Source organism: Salvelinus fontinalis, chromosome 16 (genome assembly GCF_029448725.1).
Source record: "Salvelinus fontinalis isolate EN_2023a chromosome 16, ASM2944872v1, whole genome shotgun sequence".
Classification (NCBI taxonomy): Eukaryota; Metazoa; Chordata; class Actinopteri; order Salmoniformes; family Salmonidae; genus Salvelinus; species Salvelinus fontinalis.
Window position 1 is genome coordinate 16279545 of NC_074680.1, and position 22840 is coordinate 16302384.

The 22840-nt window shown below is 41.7% G+C and overlaps 1 protein-coding gene across 2 annotated transcripts in view; it reads right to left on the bottom strand.

Moving 5' to 3' along the window:
• LOC129812712 (centrosomal protein kizuna-like) overlaps positions 1-20835 on the bottom strand; it is a 35486-nt gene extending 14651 nt beyond the window's left edge. The window contains exons 1-12 of one of the 2 annotated variants that reach the window (XM_055864528.1): positions 20618-20835; positions 19810-19872; positions 18169-18331; positions 14176-14785; positions 13624-13972; positions 10255-10374; positions 9429-9593; positions 7992-8142; positions 3805-3967; positions 3228-3290; positions 1847-1927; positions 1508-1577 (exon numbers count right to left, since the gene is read on the bottom strand). In XM_055864528.1, the coding sequence (XP_055720503.1) occupies positions 1508-1577; positions 1847-1927; positions 3228-3290; positions 3805-3967; positions 7992-8142; positions 9429-9593; positions 10255-10374; positions 13624-13972; positions 14176-14785; positions 18169-18331; positions 19810-19872; positions 20618-20682 (2063 nt within the window). In that variant the 5' untranslated portion in view covers positions 20683-20835. Of the gene's footprint in view, positions 1-1507; positions 1578-1846; positions 1928-3227; positions 3291-3804; positions 3968-7991; positions 8143-9428; positions 9594-10254; positions 10375-13623; positions 13973-14175; positions 14786-18168; positions 18332-19809; positions 19873-20395; positions 20478-20617 lie in introns of those variants that run through there. The other variant, XM_055864529.1, reaches the window with a different exon arrangement.
• Positions 20836-22840: the final 2005 nt, after the last annotated feature.

Sequence of the window (22840 nt, forward strand, 5' to 3'; positions counted from 1 at the left end):
ACAAAGGCCTATAAATGCATTTTTTTGCACCAAAGCCTCTGCTTTAAACTACAATCCCTCAGCTGTAGTCTAGGCTTAACTGGAAAATCATAATTATTGTCTAAGACAACAGAGAGGAAGCCATTTTTTGAGTCCAGCCACAGAGTCGTTTGATGTCACTCATCAGCTCACTGACAAAATGAAGCAAATCATTTAAAAAAAGGATGAAGTAGAGGGGAAGAGAGGAAAATACATAAGGACAGGGTGAGAGGGAGGAATAGAGAAAGGGGAAGAGATGGGGAGAGACATTGAGATAGAGAAAGACATGGCAGAGCATGCTGCAGTGTTATGCTTCTGTTCAAGTGCAAGGTTTCCAGACCACTTGTAGAAGCAATAAAGCGCAAGAAGTGACTGTGGTAAGTGGAATGCTTAAAACGGAAGCATCCGGGGGTGGGGAATCACAGAGGAGCAGGAAAGAGGTGCGATGGTGACCGCTCTTAGCTGTCGCTCTACAACAGATCACTCCTCCCCTGACCAGATTAGGTGTCAAGCATGCAAAACTAGTCATTAGTCTCATTTCAATAATTTATGCACAGGACCAATACGGCCACAGTGGCCAATCAGAGTGGTGTGATTCTCTCCATTTCCTCAACATTTACATGCGTTTTATCGCCTTCCCATGCTCCTTAATGACAGTGGAGACAGAGCGATCAGAGGGTCTGGAGTCTGAAATTGGCTCATGTTTATTAAAGAGGTATAGTCATTGGGCTGGCACTGGCAGACAGTAGCGCCTCAATAGAACTGGGCCATTATGCCCTTCCCTCTGCTAATAGGTAGACTGAGAGACCCGCTGGCCTGGCCAGGGAGACGCACACTTTGGGCCCTTGTGTCAGCGTGGTGCCCAGTAATCACATGAAATCAGAGAAGATTATTCCTCATAACGTTTACCCAGCCATTACCTTCCCAAATGGGCTCCCGGTGAAGAGCCGCTCTGAGGACCTACAATTGCAGATTTTGATGAAGTCGTGTTGATATTCAAATGTGTGAAAAACATGCAGCTATTCAGACGTTCTTTTCCTACCACTCAACACTTTGATTTGAGCAGCCTAAATGCAATTCAGGACGTGGGGAAGCTCTCTAAATGAAGGGATGTGTCATCTTAAAACTCCTCCTTGTAAGTCTTCTTTTCAAAACAGTTGTTTCTGATTTTCTATTTGTTGAAACACAGTTTGTACACATAGTACAAACCATTTGGGGTCGGATTGGATTTTCAAAACTAGTTTAGTTGGCAACGGTCTGGTTTTATAGCTAGCCTCCTAAAAGAAAAACCCAATAAATAGTGAGAGCAGGCTTTAGGCTTGATAACAGTCTGGCCTTTTGTTATAATGTACAAGTTAATGGGTGGCGCCCCCTTGATCTAATGGAAATTAACAGGGAATTATGAGCGCTACATGCAGATGTACATCATTCACTTTGGTGTCTGGTGGCCTATTTCCATAAAGGGAGTGAAGAAGAACAATGTCCTTACCAAGGGTAAGGGTCTTGATGAGAGGAGTGCTCAACCCTCACAGTATTCTCTTCATGGCCATCATTTATTCCTTAAAGAGCAAACAAGACAGATCAAACATTTTGACGTGCATCTAATTACACGATAATCTATGTTGTGTATTGACATGTAGGTAAATAGACGGAGAGGAAAAGCACAGAAGACTGACAAAATAAAACCTGTACACATGGTGGTATTCTTTATACAACACTTGTGCCAATTCTTTATAGAACAGTGAGACATATGGTCAGTGTTGACTGATGATTAGGCCACGGTGGCTCACTGGAGGGATGGGGTGGTGCAGGCGCTGTTTCCCCTTACCTGACAGATCCTCCTCGTCTCCAGAGCTCTGCTGCCTCGCCTGCGTGGCAGACTGTTTAAGCAGCTGATATGCTTTTGTCTCTGTTCCAAAAACACAAAATGTCGGAGTTAAATATTGACTCAAGGCCCAGGTTTCCAACTTTCAGATGCTGTGTGTTTGATGAGACAACACGCGCCGATGGCTGGCTCTTTGGGCCTTCTGATGAACAGTGGGTCAAAACACAGCGCAGGGCCGACTAAGCTGTGTATTTAAGCAGTGTGCATACACACGCCAAGAGGAGTAACAGTTTCCACGACACCATAACCACCCTCCACCTTATCTTTGCATCAGGTTGGCAGGCACCCCAACCCGGAAGAGAGAGATTTTCTTTCAATAAAACACTAACTACTTCCATATACAGTGGATTAGGTCTGATATTTGAGAACTACACAGGCTTTACAATCTATAGAGCAGCTAGCTGTATGTCATAAATGGCCAATTGTCTCAAGTTGATGACACTAACACACTACGGTAAATCGAAAGATAAAAGCGTTATATATGGTCGTTTTAACCCAAGTTCAGGCCAGGGGTCGAGTTTACGCATCCAAGCGTGCTATCCATAGGCAAGAATCCTTTGAACTCTGTGGACAACAAATGTATGTTTGGCCTTCCAGAAATGATGAAACAATGGAACATTTGTATGCCAAATATATCTAAGTATCTGTCCATTGTAGTTGTCTGTCAAATCGTTTTCCCCCGACTAACAAGTGCATGTCACTTTGAGCATGTACAGCCACACTATATTAACTCATTACCTTTGGTTGCCCAGCAGTGCCTCCAGCCATGAAACTGGACTGAAATGTTTCTTTTCAAAACAATATTTAGCTTTTAATTAGTTGAGAGTTGAAACTGGACTAGTTCTGTGGTCCTCCTTCCTTGGGGGTGTTCCATACATGAAACACCCAGTAGGAAATCCCATAGCCTAGTGTAATAAGAAATCATTTTAAATTTCTGAGATTCTGGCTGTGGACTAGTACACAGGCCGCTTCAGATCCCGTCTTTTCAAGTCTGCTGCTGCACAGCATTGTTTATAAGATAATGAGAACCAATGACAGATCTTTGGCTACACCCCGGTGTCCTGACAATTAAACAGCTGCATTATGCGGGGCGCAAATTATCAATTTGGCCTCGCCTCTGCTCTGGCCGGCTGAAAACACGCACTGTTTCTCCAATATAATTAGAGGAACTGCACAGCTCTTCAGGTGGGACTTTGACCCCAGATTCACCTTGATCATCCTACCACAGCCATCCATTTAAAAAGAGCCCATTATCGGCTGCTGTGGGAGGAAAACAAACGGCACACAAGAACTCTGAATGCAGGGCTCGGTACTGCCTTTTTACCTTTAATAGGAATACTTTCCACGGGGCTCTCGTCTTGGCTGTCCTCTTCACCACTTTGTAGTCCTGTAAGAAAGGGAGGCCCACACAGAGCTCAGAGACAGGGGGAGGCTAGGCTGGGACTCTGGGTTTCCCTTTGTCTGAATAGAAGGCCCTATGAAGACTGAGGCTGCCAGGGATTCAGAAAGAGGCCTATGGTGAAAGTGTTGTGATTCTTTGTCATATGGGGGAAGTTTCCTTTCAGTGCAGCGATTGCTCATACTTAACAGAAATGGCACCATTCTACAAACGCTCACATCCCAATCTCTCTGTCTCACTGGGCAATTACTGACTTTTCTCAGTTTGAAATGTTGTGTAAACTTAAGTTGCAGTATGTGCAAATTACTTCTGATTGAAAGAATTAGTCTAAAAACATTCGCATCATTGGACAGGGTCATAATCCCAACTTCCCTTGTTAGTTTTAATCTTGAGGCTGGTTATACAGTTCATTATCATAACCGGAGAGTGATGCATCACTTCAAAGGAGTAGCACATTAGCTACCAACTGGCCAGACAGAAATGGTGAGAGAGGGATAATGACCTTGCATCCCTGAGGCGCACTGCTCCTGAGAAGGTCTGGCTGGTTGGACCTCCGCAACGCTGTCGTTGAGGAACGAGGGAAGGCCACAGGATGAAGACTCACTCTCCACCGAAGGGCACTCCTCACTGGACCGGGACAGAAGTGTCCTCAGCAGCACTTTGGCCTGCAACCATGGCAAATTAAAACCACATTCTAACTGCTCCCACATTGTGAAAATAACTAGAAATTCTCTGGTTTAAGCAAGAGATTATCCTCTCCCTCTCTTTCTACTCACACACACACACACACACACACACACACACACACACACACACACACACACACACACACACACACACACACACACACACTCCTCTCATCCATGAGATTAGACAAGTGCCTAAAGAACGCAATCATCCTCGCGTTAACGTGAAATGCGTTAAGTTATCTCCACTTGGCGGAGAGGATTGAGACAAACTGCTCTCTTCCTTCCTCTCAATTTATCTCCCGGGAGAAGAGGACACACACAATTAAGAAGAGCTGCTCCATGTGAGGAGGAGGAGGGAGATGGACACGGTGATTCCATTCACCGTATCAAACCAGCCATCATCATCATCATCTGAGCGATAGGCCCTCTCTTGTCTTCAAAGCCTGCCTCTCGGCTCAGACGACTGTTCACAACTTTTAATGAGCGTTAATATGAAGGGGAGATCAGGAGGATTTAGAAACAGACAAACCTGTACAATATTAGTTGTGATCGGCAGGTCATCGGGAGACTGATAGCGTGTACAGTCTTTCATATCCTGAGAGGAGAACAAACACCCAATCTGATCTTTTCTTCCTACTCAACACTCACAATCCAAAATGTCCTGATCCCTCCTCGTGATATTTCTCTTTTTAAATATATTCAAAATGCACCACGTAGTGGAGAGCGCTCTTACAAACCACTGCAATTGAAATATCAATGAATGCAACGGTTGGCCCTTCAATATTCAAAGGGTCTCTGAGTGTGCATGCAAGATGCATGCTCCCGTTGGTCACAGAGTGGTGAAGGCTGTGTGGCAAGACGTGAATGGAAATTCTGTTTGGGCTCGTGTGTGAGAATGAAGGAGAATAAGCTGTTGTGTGGGTTTGTGAGAGGGGGCAAGAGAGAGAGAGAAGGGGCGAGAGAGAGAGAGAGAGAGAGAGAGGGGTTTACACTCAGGCTCTTCCTGATGCGCTTGGACATGGTGATCAGGATTGCGGAACCTCTCTTCTCTTTGTCAGTTCATATTTTTAAGAGCCTCTACAGCCTCGCAAGAACCAGAGCTAAAATGCTAGCAGCCTTTTCAGGAGATTGATTTATATTTAATCTTATTTGTGTCCAGTTTCAAAAAAGAACAAAGAAATAAACAAATATTCCCTACTCAATCAAATGTTAAGATATTCTGTACAGACCTACTCATTGATTTGTGATACAGTTACAGTCAGAAGTTCACAAACTAGTTTTAATGACTCCAACGTAAGTGTTTCAACCACTCCACAAATTTCTTGTTAACAAACTATAGTTTTGGCAAGTCGGTTAGGACATCTACTTTGTGCATGACACAAGTAATTTGTCCAACACTTGTTTACAGACAGATTATTTCACAGTATCACAATTCCAGTGGGTCAGAAGTTTACATACAGTAAGTTGACTGTGCCTTTAAACAGCTTCGAAAATTCCAGAAAATGATGTCATGGCTTTAGAAGCTTCTGATAGGCTAATTGACTCATTTGACTAATTTGACTCAATTGGAGGTGTACCTATGGATGTATTTCAAGGCCTACCTTCAAACTCAATGCCTCTTTGCTTGACATCATGGGAAAATCAAAAGAAATCAGCCAAGACCTCAGAAAAACAATTCTAGACCTCCACAAGTCTGGTTCATCCTTGGGAGCAATTTCCAAACGCCTGAAGGTACCACGTTCATCTGTACAAACAAAAGTACACAAGTATAAACACCATGGGACCACGCAGCCGTCATACCGCTCAGGAAGGAGACGCGTTCTGTCTCCTAGAGATGAACGTACTTTGGTGTGAAAAGTGCAAATCAATCCCAGAACAACAGCAAAGTACTTTGTGAAGATGCTGGAGGAAACAGATACAAAACTATCTATATCCTCAGTAAAAAACAGTCCTATAATCGATATAACCTGAAAGGCCTCTCAGCAAGGAAGAAGCCACTGCTCCAAAACCGCCATACAAAAGTCAGACTACGGTTAGCAACTGCACATTGGGACAAAGATCGTACTTTTTGGAGAAATGTCCTCTGGTCTGATAAAACGAAAATAGACCATAATGATCATTGTTATGTTTGGAGGAAAAAGGGGGAGGCTTGCAAGCCGAAGAACACCATCCCAACCGTGAAGCATGGGGGTGGCATCATCCTGTTGTGGGGGTGCTTTGCTGTAGGAGGGACTGGTGCACTTCACAAAATAGATGGCATCATGAGGTAGGAAAATTATGTGGATATATTGAAGCAACATCTTAAGACATCAGTCAGGAAGTTAAAGCTTGGTTGCAAATGGGTCTTCCAAATGGACAATGATCCCAAGCATACTTCCAAAGTTGTGGCAAAATGACTTAAGGAAAACAAAGTCAAGGTATTGGAGTGGCCATCACAAAGCCCTGACCTCAATCCTATAGAAAATGTGTGGGCAGAACTGAAAAAGCATGTGCGAGCAAGGAGGCCTACAAACCTGACTCAGTTACACCAGCTCTGTCAGGAGGAATGAGCCAAAATTCACCCAACTTATTGTGGGAAGCGTGTGGAAGGCTAATCAAAACATTTGACCCAAGTTAAACAATTTAAAGGCAATGCTACCAAATACTAATTGAGTGTATGTAAACTTCTGACCCACTGGGAATGCGATGAAAGAAATAAAACAGTCACTCTACTAATATTCTGACATTTCACATTTTTTAAATAAAGTGGTGATCCTAACGAACCTAAGACAGGGAATTTTTACGAGGATTAAATGTCAGAAATTGTGAAAAACTGTGTTTAAATGTATTTGGCTAAGGTGTATGTAAACTTCCGACTTCAACTGTACATGTGTCAAATTTACAATGACAACCCTGAGCACACAAACAAAGAAAGCAACAGAGGATTCAGGAAGGAAGATGAGTAGCAATGATGGTACCTTACTCTTATCTCAATCTTTCAGCCTCTGTGGGCCTGGTGAATAGTCTGTCATTTCATGGCCGGTTTAATTGGGCATGCTCTGCTGCAAGGTCAATGAGTAGGGAATTTCAAAGACTCCCGCCTCTGTTGTGAAGAAGGTCTAATGGCTGCCTCATTCACGTGGGCCTGGGCCACAGCAATACTTCAGCTAATAACAAATTAAAGGCCTGTGTTTTTCAGGACAATAAGCCACAGGATGAAAGGAGTCTGGGCAGAGCCTGTTATTTGCGATTAGCGCATGGGTCAGAGTTTCCTTTTGGTCAAGGTCACCCTGTGTAGCAATCTGATGAACGGGAAGCACTACATTTCACACACACACAAAGTGCTATTGCCTTCTTAACATCGAATGTCCACACAATGGCTAGTTACTATCTTTAAAAGACAACTAACTTATGAAATCCCTTGCTATGACATCTTGTTGTCTGAGGTGTAGTACTGTAAGTCTGTACAGATGTTTTATCCGTGTCTCCTGAGTGGCGCAGCAGTCTAAGGCACTCTGCATCGCAGTGTTAGAGTCAGAACTACAGACCCGGGTCACAACCAGACGTGATCGGGTGTCCCATTGGGCAGCGCACAATTGGCCCACCGTTGTCCGGGTTAGGGGAGGGTTTGGCCGGGGGGGCTTTACTTGGCTCATCGCGCTCTAGCAAATCCTTGTGGCGGGCTGGGCGCCTGCAGGCTGACCTCGATCGTCAGGCAAACGGTGTTTCCTCCGACACATTGGTGCAGCTGGCTTCAAGGTGAAGCGGGCGGGTGTTAAGAAGCGCGGTCTGGCGGGTCATGTTTTGGAGAACGCATGACTCAAACTTCGCCTCCCGAGCCCGTTGGGGAGTTTGCAGTGATGACACAAGATCGAAAATAGAAAAGGGGTTAAAATAATTCTAAATAATAATAAAGAAATAGGTATATCCTTGTAATGCATGACATGTGCTTCCTGTGCATGACAGAGTTTGTACTGTAGGAAAAGGTACTGTACTTTGAAGTGTATTGTGAGACGCATACCTTGGCACTATAGGAGGCATTGTATGGCAGCAGCAGTGGAGTGAACAGCTGGACGAGGCGCTCGGGGGTGAGGACATGGTGGTCCTTCAGCAGAAGGGCGTGCTTGAACCAGCGATCCCACAGAGGAGCAGCATCAGGGGGGAGACGAGAGCTGCAGCGTGGAGGACACGCAGTACCGTGAGCGAGGATCACAGGCGTGTATCTTACCACAGTAAGATACAACATAAACATACTTCATTACAGTGAGAGAATGCATTTATACTTATACTGTCCATCTATATAGTGTAAACACTTCAAATATAAATGATTATGGAGTTGGGTCATTCATGCATGTAATGGTGAGAAAAAAACCTCAACATTTGTAGATGGAAAGAAACACACATGGTACACCTAAAGAAAAGGTAGTGTAGTTTGACATCTTGATATATTGACCAAAGTTGGCTTATTTTATATTTGTGAATTGAAGTTAACCTAATGACACATACGTTGGCTACATACTGAGAAAAGGTCAAGCGACCACAGTAGGGTATAAAAGATACTGTATCTCAAGACACTTTCTTTTTGCCTGAATACAATAAGGTATTCAGGCATAGCAGAGCTTGGAGCTATAGTTCAAAATGGAGCTCCTCATTATCAAAAGAAACCAGTCACAGATAGGGCATTTCATTTGCTCATGACATTCACACACAGTTACTGCTTGAGGTAACACAAATGACCTTTACATTTGTGGAGGATGGAGATGTGTTCACGGACATTCAATTCAATCTCAACCTGTTCTAAATACGTGCTTCCCCTCTCCTCTGAACTCCAATCAAACCTTCAAGAAAAATGCACAGGAACTAATCTGCTCTTTGTCTGAAAAGTGGAATTCATCTTTGAATCGGTTCACTTTTCATTTGGACGGTGAGATTGTCTATTGGACTCGGTCACTTTTAGAGCACTGATATCTCTGCTTGATGACTCCATTATAGCTCACATTTATTACAGGAGCAGAGTTGAAAATGTTCCCGTCTTGACTCACTCAGACTTGATGGAATATTTAGCTAATATAATAGTAAGGGACCCTGAAGCAGCAACACAAGACCAATTGAAGCATTTTTCTACCTGGGTTTCTAGAGCACATACATGCCGTCTTAAATAATTACCAAGTAATTATCAAAAAATAATATCAAAAGCAATTAATCATTTTCTCTAGAAAGAAAAAAAAGGACACAAAGGAGAAAATAAACATTCTGTACATGAAGGCTCAATTTCAAAGGGTCATAACATTACTTACTGACCAGCATGAACCTGAAGATCATTTTAACTGCCTCACCTAAAACACACTTCTATATACGATTGAAAAGAAATGCATCGAATGATAAATCCCATTTTCAAAACAGTGACATCAACAAACAAAAAAAGACTTATCTGGTGCAGAGTTCAAAGAAGCCTTACCTTATTTTCCTGGGCTCGGTGGTGGACCAGTTGGAGCTAACTAGCTCTTCGGGTAACAGGCAACCCATTGACATGGTCCATGACAACCTCTGAAGCTGGTGAAGGACGACTGCTCCACATGCATCAAGGTCCTCTCCATTCAAGCCTGCCCTGGCGTTACAAAGGCTGACGAATATATAGAGCGGAGTGAGCCATCGCCATGGAACCCGGGGCTCAGCCCAGCAGCCCACAGGTCAGGAGTATAGAGCACAGCAGCTGTTCTCAGTACACCCCATGTTAGGGATGAGCCCCAACACACACAAGCCCCAAACACATGGCAAAGGCCACAGCAGGAGAACAACAGACACAATTCACTGTCTGACAACTAGGTGACAGTAGTTCTGATCATTCTGGCAAAAAGGCAAGAAGTTGGGAATGTTATTTCCTTCCCTGCTATTCTATTGCAAACGCTTATTGATAATAAAACATTTGTATCTTTATCCTCTTGTACAAAAATGTAATATATTTAGAAAAAAGTGGTCACTTTCATTTCAAATGACACATAGCCAGTGAATTTCAATGACTCCCAAATGCCAGGAGGACCATAATTCAGCAGCAAAGTGAGGTTACTATGACAATCCTGTGTCTTTGAAAAACCCTTAGAAACCAAGATGTGCTGCAAGAGCATTGTTGGTGCCAAGTGATGACACTTCATTTAAAGTGAGAGCCCTTGGCGGCAGGTTAATACATTTTCCCCAGATCCATGAACACTGGTTGATAATGAAAATAATTGCAGACAAACTCAAGACAAAGACCAAAATCGTTTCTAAATATGGAAAGAGCTTACCTGATCACTTTATTGCGTTTGCTATCGCCAAGTGACGAGACACAGTACACACTTCTTTCTCCTCTGTGGAATCGTTCTTCGATGCTCTCCAGTAGATGGAAGAATCCCTCCATGGACAGTCTGAAAGAACATATATATCAAATGAAGACACAGAAACAAAATGTCTGACTGGATTTGAACCATATGTGTTTACAGATTTTTCCTCTCTCTGTGTGTGTTTAAGAGATCAAGGCACTATGGTAGCATTTGTATTGATTGACATGTCAGAGATGGGCCTTCAACCATTCAATTCAATGTCAATTGATGCAGAGTGAATACCAGGCAGGAAAATAAAGTGCCTCAGCACTGGGTACACAGCTAATAAACTGAGGGATTAGGAGCATAGAACAAAACTGTCCTTGTGTCTCATTTCAATATAAACAGGGGCCTGGAAATTATTATAGAAAAACACTAATTTCATCCATATTCGGACAGCTAACATAGCCCAACCTCCAAACAAGAAAAAACCCAAGATGATTTCTTTTGGTGAGAGATTTACAATTTAATCTGGCCATGTGAGGCTGTAAAATGAGAAATGGGTGCCTAATGCATGTGGATTTGGGGAATCCATCTCTTTCTTGAGCATTAAGCTCTGGGTGGCCCTCATTGAATTCCCCAGAAACCCCAGCCGAGATCCTGAGCCCCCCAACATAAAAGGGGCAAAAAGAATGTATGACAATCTATAATGGGCTCCGGGGTTAGAGGTCAGCAAACAATTGCTCCTTCCCTTTTGCAGGTTGTTTCCTGGTAACATCCTGATTAAGCTGGCAGCTTGAATTATATCCATGACATGTAGTGCACCATCCATCTGCGCTAAGTCCTCTTCAATGCAGCTGAAGTAGCATGGGTAAAAGCTCTGCCTTTTTTCCTCCCGTCAGCGTGGGCCTTGAAATCGTCATCAACTTTCTCTACATTTTATTTGTCAGTGCTCTTCAAAAAGGGACCTTTTTACTAAAAAAAAGGGAATTAGTTGTATGCACCAAACCTCTCCGTATTGTTGTGAGGGCTTCATCGCGAGGTCTCATACCACACGTTTGGTGTTGCTGTGTGTGTCTGAGTCTCGACATCATCAGGAGTGTATTATTAGTAGGGATGGAGGGGGGTCAGCCTCTGGCGAGCGATATAACACTGACACTGTGTACAGTGGAGATTTCACCATGATTTCCTAAATGTAATGGTCGCAACATGAGTGATTGGTGTCAGATCACTTTCAGGGCATTTTTTTCACACACAAAGAAAAGGGAAAATGCTGGAAAATACTAATAGTTGTAAAACAAATAACACTGTACAATAATTCTCACTATTAAACGGTTGTATGTGAGAGTACACAATAACCAGTCAATTCAGACTAACCAGTACAATCCAGACAGCCTTTGTCCGTTTGGAACCCTTTCTAAGTAATGCCCTTGATTGGGCATAAGGAGGTTCGTACTCAGACACTTCATATAGCTACAGACTCTTCACATGATTAAAAAAAAAACACCATCTCACAGCTGACATAGCCATGACGTTGTTGTTAAGACAACAACATAATACAAGTAATTCCCAGTCACCACAAGAGACATTACACAGAATCCTCTAATTATGTACATATTTCCATCGCCACAACAAAAAAAAGTAACTACTTTTTATTACTTATTTGTTAATATTAAGATAATTTTACTGCACTAAAGAGAGCTTACGGGTAAGCATTTCACTATCACTGTATCAGTGTTTTTTTATTTTTTATTTATTTTACTTGTCATGTTTTGTGTGGACCCAAGAAAGAATAGTTGCTGCTTCTGCAAAAGCTAATGGGGATCATAAATAAATAAACACTGCATCCCTGTGAAAGACTCCAGCCATTACGATGAGCACTAAAGAAAACCCAAGAGGGTTTCTGTTCTCTACTCCCTCACCCAGGTCACACCAGGGGGAAATATAATGGAATAATGGAATGAATTGCCAACGCTTGTTTTCCTGCCTGGGAGCTGAATGGGAAAAGCGATATAAACTCTAACCTTGACGTTGAGTGAGGCCACGTGGCACTGGAGACAGGCTGCTCTGAGCTTCACATCAAAGCTTTGTTTGTCCCCGCCTCATACACAGGGCTCCATGTTAACAATGGAGAGCTCAGATTCTCCCCTCCCCATCACCGCCACAACCAACCACTCTACAGCTTCTCTAAAGGGCACAGTGGAACATTTAAATAGAGTACACAACATCTAAACAAAAACATTCATTGTTCAGGTTCTAAGTACAATAATTTGTCTGTTTTATTTTCATTCCATGTCAAACTTCAACCCTGATACCAAGCAAACAATTTAAAAAAAATTGTAGCAGATCAAATGTTAAAATAGTTTGGACTCTAAAAAAAAATGCTGTATTTTTGTGGCCTTGGAAAACATTTGTACAATACACATGTACAACTGGAAGATGAGGCCTATGCATTGAGGAATATACACCCATGCATTGCAACATCTAAATCACAGACAAGCTAGTTATTTATAAGAAATACCTTTGAGTTTCACCCCCAAACAGTTATTTGTCTACCAACACATATACTGAGAATTATCATAACACATAGAGGAAAGATACGTATTACAGCTATGTCTATAGCCTGCAATCTGACTTTTTTCAGATGACAGTAAAGATCTGGATTGATGGACAGAAATTGTCTCTCCCTTCACTGTGCAAGCCATCACAAGCAATCCTTAAAATCAGAGGACACCAAGCGCTGGATTTCTTAGTGTGAGTGCCTGTCCACATGCCCACCCTCCAGAACACTCTATGGAGCCACAAATGTCCTCCTCCACTGACACTTCCTGAGGTCTCCCAAGCAGAAAATTGCTCTGTTACAGCATTATCTTGGATTATGGCAATAATGTTTGTCACGGGTCGTAAACCCTCCCTATAAGGTGCACTGAGGCTAAAGCGGCTGCTGCTGAGAAGCAGTGAGTGCGGTGGGTCGTGTGGAGCGGGACTCACACCATCCTCTCTGACGGCTACAGATGTGGCGCAAGTCAACTGTCTTGAGCAGAATCCCCAGTGCAGCCTAGTTATCCTGCAGCCCAGTTCAGCTTGGCCACTCTGGAACATGCTCATGTAGAGCTGTAGCTTTGCTGCTTTAGCATGCCCCTCTGTTTAATTTACTCAACAATAAAACTGAATTAAACAGATAGTCTGGGAGGAAAATGTAGGAAAATGTTTACAAAATTAAAAAGAACTGTGTTTGTTATGATGGCTGACATAAGGGTTTAATTGAATGTCATCAAATGAATAGACAGCTCTTTCCACTGCAGTGCAACACTTCACTGAGACCGAAATGTAAAGTACATAACGAACTCCTACCTTTTCAATGGGATTTCTGGAGACGTGGATTCGCTACGTGATTCTGGTCTGTTCTTAGGCTCTGGAGTGTCCAGTGATTGACTGTGAACACTGGCGCTGCGGAGCTCCCTCTCGCTGGGTGGAATAGCACTCCTCTGTGGTGGGCTGTCTGTCCTCCTGGTGTGGCTGGATGTCCTCCTGGTGTGGCTGGCTGTCCTCCTGGTGTGGCTGTCTACATGGACTACACCCTCTGGCACCTTTGGTAGCTCAGCCAGGTCAGACTCAGTCAGGGAGATGGACAGGTCACTACCACTGCTGGTCACTGACAGCTCCATACTGGAACTGGATCTACTAAGGGTTTCACTCTTCTCTGAAAACACACAAACAGGCTATTTGAATCAGTGTGAATATGTAGCATTATAAGTAAAAATATATGCATTTCAGCAGTTCCTTAAACGGAACACGTTTCAATCAAATTGCTAAGGAATAGAATACTAGCTAGTACAGTGAAACAACATACAGAGTCTGGATATCTTCTGGCATGTAATATCTTTCAGTAATAAGATCACCAACCTGGCACATCTTGAGATTCTTTTCCCAAGTCAGTTTGAGGAGGTGATCTTTGCAGAACTCTCTCCACATCTTCTTTTATGCTCTCCTGATGACCAGACCCTCTACCCCGAGTGTATTCTGCAGGTGAATTCCTGTCCCACATATGGCTGATAGTGTCGGGCGATGGGCTATTCTTCTCTGGCCTCGTCAAGGTCACTCGAGGTGAAGTCAGTTGTTCATCATCTCCAAAAGGCACGCCGGCCCTCGCTGTTAAGGTATGAACAGATGGAACCACTGCCGCCGTCCTTTCATGTTTGTCACACAAATTACAGCCGTCGGGGGAATCTTTTGAGCCTGAAATGTCAACTGATAAAGATGCTCCGCTGTCGGCAACGACCCCTCGGGAAACTTTGGAGTCATTCAAAAGGCCACTTTGCAGGCATTCCGAGGCATGCGAGAGATGATTTGGCGAATGACGCTCCGCTTGTCGTAAGTGTATACTTGTGGTGGCATCTTCAGTCGCGTAACTTCTGGAGGTCTGGCGACCCATGAAGATTACAGATGGTTGGCGTAAAGCCCTGGCCTGTGGTGAGGGGGACTCACCCTGAGGGTGGCAATTCAACAAATCTCCCTGAAAAACAGGAAACAATAAAACAAAAGGTAACCCCTTCACGGTTACTCAATGTCAAATAGCAAAATGTTTATCAAAAGCAATGCATTTTGGAGATCAGATCTAGGGTTGCAGGTGTATTGTGTAACTCCAGTTAAATTGACTGCTAATTCATATCATTATGCTCAAATAATATCCCCAAGAGCAACATTTTTTCTTGTCACAGTCCACATTCCAATTTGAGCAATGAACATTCGAAAGAAAATGGTACTTCAATTAATATATAATCATAATAACACGACGTACAATAGACAAGATTGGCAAAATAGCATGAAATGGTCAAGGATACCCTTCAGCCACAAGCAGCAAAGACATCTTAAGTTGGTGTTGGTATAATATTGCTCCTACAATTTTCTGCTTCTATAATTCTGTTTATTCTCCTAAAAATGCAACACTTGCAAATTAGGTTAGAAGGACTTTTTCTTCAAAATCAAACAGTGGAGTGTTTTAAAAGTATCACTTTTTCTGTTAAAAACGCTGTTTATTTGGGTCAAGGTCATATTTATTTCCAAACCCTCTTTCAGAAGAATGTTACACGATCAATGTTTTAACTTCTAATCGTATAAGCAATCCTCTGTACAAGTTGTGATTCATGTCTGCTATGGCACCAAGGGGGTCGGAGAGAAAGCTAAAAAACCTTCCTCCGAACATAATAACAAAAAGTATGGCTTCTGTTTCTTTTCTGATAAGAGTCTTAAATACCAAACAGTTAGCTGCTTAATAACATTCACTGTAAACCATGCAGCTCTGCCCAGCAGATCCACAAAGTAGGTAAAAAATAGGAAAAGTTAATTTCTTGGCTGAGTGATTCCATCGGTAGCTGCAGGGCAAAGTAGAAAGTGTTTCACTAAAGTAGCAATTGATTCTTCTATCAATCTGCGGCACGCGCGTGCTCTTCCAAGGAATGTATTAAATATGAAAATCATATCCCGTTATCATCTGTCTCCAGCTTTCAGCCCGGTAAGCTTCCCTTAATGAATGCTGTAGCCTGAGGGACATGCACACTGCCAGCAATGGCTTGTATGCATAATGGAGTGACGGTACCATTTTGCTCATTACAATATCGCCAAGCTGAGGGGGGGTTGTGCACACAGTCACAAGTGACTGCTCGAGACAGCATGCTCCAAGTTATTATGAGATGTCTTAGACATTTCATCTAAAAGAGCTTTAACTGCGTTAAGTGAAGGAAGAAGCAGCTATAGGCTTGAACTACATCGCTTGTACAGATGCACCAGCCAGGATTAGACACCTGCATTATTACAGACACAGTTAAAATGTATACTGCTCTACAGATTTGCTCTGCATAATGTCTACTTTTCTTTGTTGTTCCAAAGCTGAAAACACAGTTAGATAGAGCTAAGATTTGCATTATCCTTACAAAAAAAAAATTGATTTGCCATAAGAAGAGAATACTGTGTAAGTCAAATATTTCTGGCCAAATCTTCTGGAATTCTAAAATATATGAATTGCATAATACATGGTACACATTTCCCAAAGACTATTTTAGACTGTATAACTTTTTAATCATATAAATGACCCTTATATAAAATGAATTGTACAAAACATAGGGCACCCTGCATTAACAAACAGCAGACTACTACTACAGCCAGAATGAAACATACCGGTAGCTTAGTTGCAAGTCATGTATGTTCTTTGAAAAATGTGTTAAATTTATTCTAATCAAAGGTTAGGCTTACATCTATCTTCTAATTTACTTTTTTTGTAATTTCAAGAGACTCTTAATTATTATTATTGCCATGTCTATTTTAAGATTTGGCTCTTCTTTCTTCTGCCTTGCTGCCATAAATCTGGAAATTCTATTCAAGCATTCAACCTGAGAAATTCAGGAAAAATACAGTCAAGTAGAGCACAATTCATTTAGCAAATGTCCCTTTTCAAAGTGATCAATAATTCTATATCTATTGTACCGTTTTTCAATGCGTCAGAAAAAAAGGGATACATCGTTGGACATTGTCCTTATCAGAAAAATCTACATAATGAACATGTCATTATCTTGGTAATTGTATACATAGGATGTTTCTTCAGTGTGATAAAACCGCGTTAAACATGTTCTGCAAACACATTTAAAAACATAGACAAGAGGAGCTGGTGAAATCCAAAGTGTACAAACATGAGAGTTAGTCACCTCGGGTATTCCCCAGTGAGTGTCCTCCATGGTGCCTGCAACACTCTTAATCATCTGAGTAGCCAGACTGACTGCCCTAATCCCAACTCCAATTAAACAGTCTAATGGTGCAGTTAAGGGCACTGGGATTAACTCCAACATCCCAGGCCTTTTCTTCAAAACAATACCAATTGCACACAAAAAAAGCTACTTCTGTTTATCAAAATTACTAAATACACTTGTTATCTATTTGCACTGATTCTACAGCGACTGATATCAACAATGAAGTCACAAATGATTATGATTACGGTCAGCATCATTTGTATGTATGCGTGTGGTCGTACTGTATTGTACTGGAGAAATAGGCTGAAATATCTAAACAAAAAAACAAATAGTGACTTAGTCCACAAAATATCTACACCTGAATGTTAAAGGTACCTTTTCACAGTTGTTTGACTGCTTGACAATTAAGTCATAGCACACTTGTAACAGGAAGATGAATGAAACAATGTGACAACAGAAAATTATAAATAAAAATCAACTACAAACATTTATGAATCATAAAGCATAAAAAATAAACAAAGCAACTGCTTGAGGGGGAAAAAATAAACCTCTGGAGCACTTCACTGTCTCAATATTGGGCAATTAATTTAGCGAGTCATAATTAACCAATTTTGTTAATTTGATATTAAGCTGTAGAGCACTGTTGTTGAGTTAAGCGATAATCTGACTCGTTCATTGTTTTCTCTTGCTCATTTGCCTGCAGTGATAAACTGCAGTATTCGAGTGTTTACTATTGTTACATCAAGCAAATGAGTGTAAATATCCCTACAGTGTACGGCAATTAGAGCATGATACTAAGGCAATTGACAATAAGAACGTCATTGAAGTGCATGCATCATTTTTTTGAAATTCCAAAACATTTTTGTGTTGTGAAATGGCCTTGTAAATCATGATCCCACACTCACATGAACTATTCTTCAGTACATAAGGGACAATAGAGCATGAGCGTCAACCATAGGTTTACTGTACAATGATCTTTACTGAATCATGTAAAAAGAGTTCAATAAAGTGTGCTCTCCATCTCAATCATGTAAAATGTGGTACAGTTTGTAGAGAATCATAAACCTTTTAAATGCACAATGCCTAATATCAACTCTGCAGCTGTGGCTACACACTGAACAGATGAGACACTGGCACTGCAGTGTCCCAGTCTTACCTTGTGTTTATCCAGAGGGTTACGGTCAGCACAGTGCTCCTTCATGCTCATTTCAATGCACTCCACATCTCTCAGGAGCTCTAGGTTTCGAATTTTCGCCTGTTTTTCTCTCTCACAGATTTCCTTGAGATACCCACGGAGTGTGGCACACTTTATCTGAGAACTTAAGGGCAAAAAAGAGATGTATTTATTTAAGGACACTCTTGCAAATAAAAGCCAGATGTGCAGTACTATTCCTCCACACATTATTCTAAAGAAATGGTTACTACGGCAGTGTTTCCCCTATATTAATTTAGCTGCGGCACCCTGCCACTCTCCCCCCGATTATAATATTATTATTTTTAAGATGGAATGTGCAGTAGAGGAAAAAGTGCCACTATCTGCCACCGCCACCGCCGCTATTGTTTTAGTTTTTTTCTTACAATGCAGACGCCGCCCGGCGTGACAAAAACATTTGCTGTATGTTGTTCTGCTGTTCTATCGAGCATACAATGATGTCTTAGGGAAAAAACAGTGTTCATTGTTTGCAGTAACTTCTTTGTTGTTGTAATTTTGCAAACGGACGTGGCAGTTTCACCACTAAGGACTCCAACTTTAAATATTTCTGCCAAGACATGCCTTTAAGATCAGAGTGACAAGTTACAATGTACAGTATATTTGTAGCATTTGATGCATTCAGAGTATTTTGGGGGTTTTCAATTAGGTAAATGCAGATGGGCAACCCCATACTTCAGCCCATTTATTTAAATTTTCCCTCTAGTCTCCTTTTCCCCTCTTTTATCACCTAGCACCACAATTTTTAAATTAATTTTACCTTTATTTAACTAGGCAAGTCAGTTCAGAACAAGTCCTTATTTTCAATGATGGCCTAGGAACAGTGGGTTAACTGCCTTTTTCAGGGGCAGAACGACAGATTTTTATCTTGTCAGCTCTGGGATTCGATCTTGCAACCTTCCGGGTTACTAGTCCAACGCTATAACCACTAGGCTACCTGCCGCCCCGATGCTGCATCAATTGGACTACAGGTTATAATGCTTTTAAAGGGGAAAATTAAATTTCAGATTATGTCAACATACTTACATTTTCATTCATTTTAGAGTAGAATGTCCTTTTAAAAAGTCACCAAAAGTGACCTTTCCACAGTCGTTCCACCCCGCAAAAATATTCCCCAGCTACCTTTGACACTGCTACTGAAAAATATCCTAGGGGCAACACTGTACTATGGAGTATCCCTATCTCTATGTTTTGTTTTCACTGGCATTCCTCATTAGTATCGGAACAGTTCAGAACTTCAGTGTACAGTTAAAAAAAAACGTTACATTGTATAATTCATACCTGAGTGACTACCAGTGAAATAACTAGCATACTAGTATAGCCTAATAACACTGGTACTATGTAGTCTAACTGTCTGTACTTACATAACCACTACAATGTCATGCCTACACAGGTTATTGCTCATCGTTACCCTGGAATAAACCGTGTGCTGTGCCCACAAAGGACATACAACAATTTGGGATGAAAAGTAACAACTGGATAGCTAATGATTGAACTGTTATTATGATTAAGGGTTTGATAAACAATGCACATAAAGCTAAACTGCTAGCTAACGAGCTACATTGTTAATTGTTGGGACCCACTTACCCTCTCTTGTCAGATCTGCAGTAAGCAAACAGCTCCCTCTCCAACTCAAGTCTCCTCTTTTCCCTACAGGAATAGATTAAACAGATGTTGGCTACATCGTTTTTTCTATCTTTGCATCGTACGAATAAAAACTGTTATAGGCAACAAACAAAGACGTGTCTCCATAACATACTAGCTTCAGCAGCCCCATGCACGCCCACAATAGTGGTGTTCTGTGAGTAAAAAGGTCCAGATGGTCGTGCACGGAGATAAACGTACAGTAACCGTCAACATTATCATAGTTGGCTAGCTACAGTAACGTTACAGTAGCTAGCTAATTATTAAACGACTGAGTAGTCGCCTTGTCTAACGTTGCTGCAGTTCTGGTAAGAATGACATGTTTTACCAGTTCGTATGAAACCGGTATTGCATACACAGTGACATGAGTAACAGTAGCTATTTAACGCTAAGCTAGCCCTACCTAGCTAGCTAACGTCGTTAGTTTGCTGTTGGTGTAAACCCCCTACTAAATTGGTTAGCTAAAGTTAGCTAGCATAACGAAAATATGCAATAGTTATTGTTAAAATAATACATTGAGGTTTCTTACACGTCTTCTTCAAGACATAGGTGCTTGCTAGCGTGTCAATCCGCTGACCGGTAAAATTGACCCACAGCTAGCTAGTTAGCCGTTGCTAATGGTTAGTTAGCTAGCCACTTTATCCAGTGACACATGGCGTGAAAGGCAGCAGCAGTGTCGGGAGAGTGCATAACTCAAACTCGTGGTGTCAAAGGGGCCTGGCGCCAAAAGGAAAACGGGTTAAAATCTTACCTTTCGTGCATGCTTTGTTGAATGGATCCAATTCTTTCATAGTATTGGTCCTCACAGAACGCCATGATAACAACGTTCCTTGCCCTTTGCGCCCCGTTTTGTACAAGCAGCAAAAACGTAGCTACTGAGAAGTGTTTATGCTGGTTGCCATGAGCACCACTTCCCAGAGATCCCCTCTTGTAAACAACAGGAGCGGGAAAGTAGAGAAGTGATGTGATTTGCGCCTAGTGCTGGTCTAGGATCAGCTTTCAGACTGTACCAATGACTGTATATGAACGGTACACTCATGCATTTTTTTGAAACTGCATTTGGAATCAAAATAATTATTGCATACATACAGGGAGAACGGGCATTATCTCCCTATAATCAAATCAAATTGTATTAGTCACATGCGCCGAATACAACAGGTGTAGACCACAGTGAAATGCTTACTTACGAGCCCCTAACCAACAATGCAGTTTAAAAAAAATACGGATAAGAAGAGATACAAGTAACAAGTAATTAAAGAGCAGCAGTGAAATAACAATAGTGAGACTATATACAGGGGGGTACTGATACAGAGTCAATGTGTGGGGGCACCGGTTATTTGAGGTAGTATGTACATTTAAAGTTTACATACACCTTAGACAAATACATTTAAACTCAGTTTTTCACAATTCCTGACATTTAATCCTAGTAAAACATCCCTGTCTTAGGTCAGTTAGGATCACCACTTTATTTTAAGAATGTGAAATGTCAGAATAATAGTAGACAGAATTTATTTCAGCTTTTATTTCTTTCATCACATTCCCAGTGGGTCAGAAGTTTACATACACTCAATTAGTATTTGGTAGCATTGCCTTTAAATTGTTTAACTTGGGTCAAACGTTTTGAGTAGCCTACCACAAGCTTCCCACAATAAGTTGGGTGAATTTTGGCCCATTCCTCCTGACAGAGCTGGTGTAACTGAGTCAGGTTTGTAGGTCACCTTAATCGCATACACTTTTTCAGTTATGCCCACAAATTTTCTATATGATTGAGGTCAGGGCTTTGTGATGGCCACTCCTATACCTTGACTTTGTTGTCCTTAAGCCACTTTGCCACAACTTTGGAAGAATGCTTGGGGTCATTGTCCATTTGAAAGACCCATTTGCGACCAAGCTTTAACTTCCTGACTGAAGTCTTGAGATGCTGCTTCAATATATCCACATAATTTTCCTTCCTGATGCTGCCACCCCCGTGCTTTACGGTTGGGATGGTGTTCTTCGACTTGCAAGCCTCCCCCTTTTCCTCAAAACATAACAATGGTCATTATGGCCAAACAGTTCTATTTTTGTTTCATCAGACCAGAGGACATTTCTCCAAAAAGTATGATCTTTGTCCCCATGTGTAGTTGCAAACCATAGTCTGGCTTTTTTGTGGCGGTTTTGGAGCAGTGGCTTCTTCCTTGCTGAGCGGCCTTTCATGTTATGTTGATATAGGACTTGTTTTACTGTGAATATAGATACTTTTGCACCTGTTTCCTCCAGCATCTTCACAAGGTCCTTTGCTGTTGTTCTGGGATTGATTTGCACTTTTCGCACCAAAGTACGTTCATCTCTAGGAGACAGAACACGTCTCCTTTCTGAGCGGTATGACGGCTGCATGGTCCCATGGTGTTTATACTTGCGTACTATTGTTTGTACAGATGAACGTGGTACCTTCAGGCATTTGGAAATTGCTCCCAAGGATGAACCAGACTTGTGGAGGTATACAATTGTTTTTCTGAGGTCTTGGCTGATTTCTTTTGATTTTCCCATGATGTCAAGCAAAGAGGCACTGGGTTTGAAGGTAGGCCTTGAAATACATCCACAGGTACACCTCCAATTGACTCAAATAATGTCAATTAGACTATCAGAAGCTTCTAAAGCCATGACATCCTTTTCTGGAATTTTCCAAGCTGTTTAAAGGCACAGACAACTTAGTGTATGTAAACTTCTGACCCACTGGATTTGTGACACAGTGAATTATAAGTGAAATAATCTGTCTGTAAACAATTGTTGGAAAAATGACTTGTGTCATGCACAAAGTACATGTCCTAACCGACTTGCCAAAACTATAGTTTGTTAACAAGAAATTTGTGGAGTGGTTGAAAAACGAGTTTTAATGACTCAAACATAAGTGTATGTAAACTTCTGATTACTTGTGTCATCCACAACACGGCCAGGTCTCTGACTTCCTCCCTATAGGCTGTCTCATCGTTGT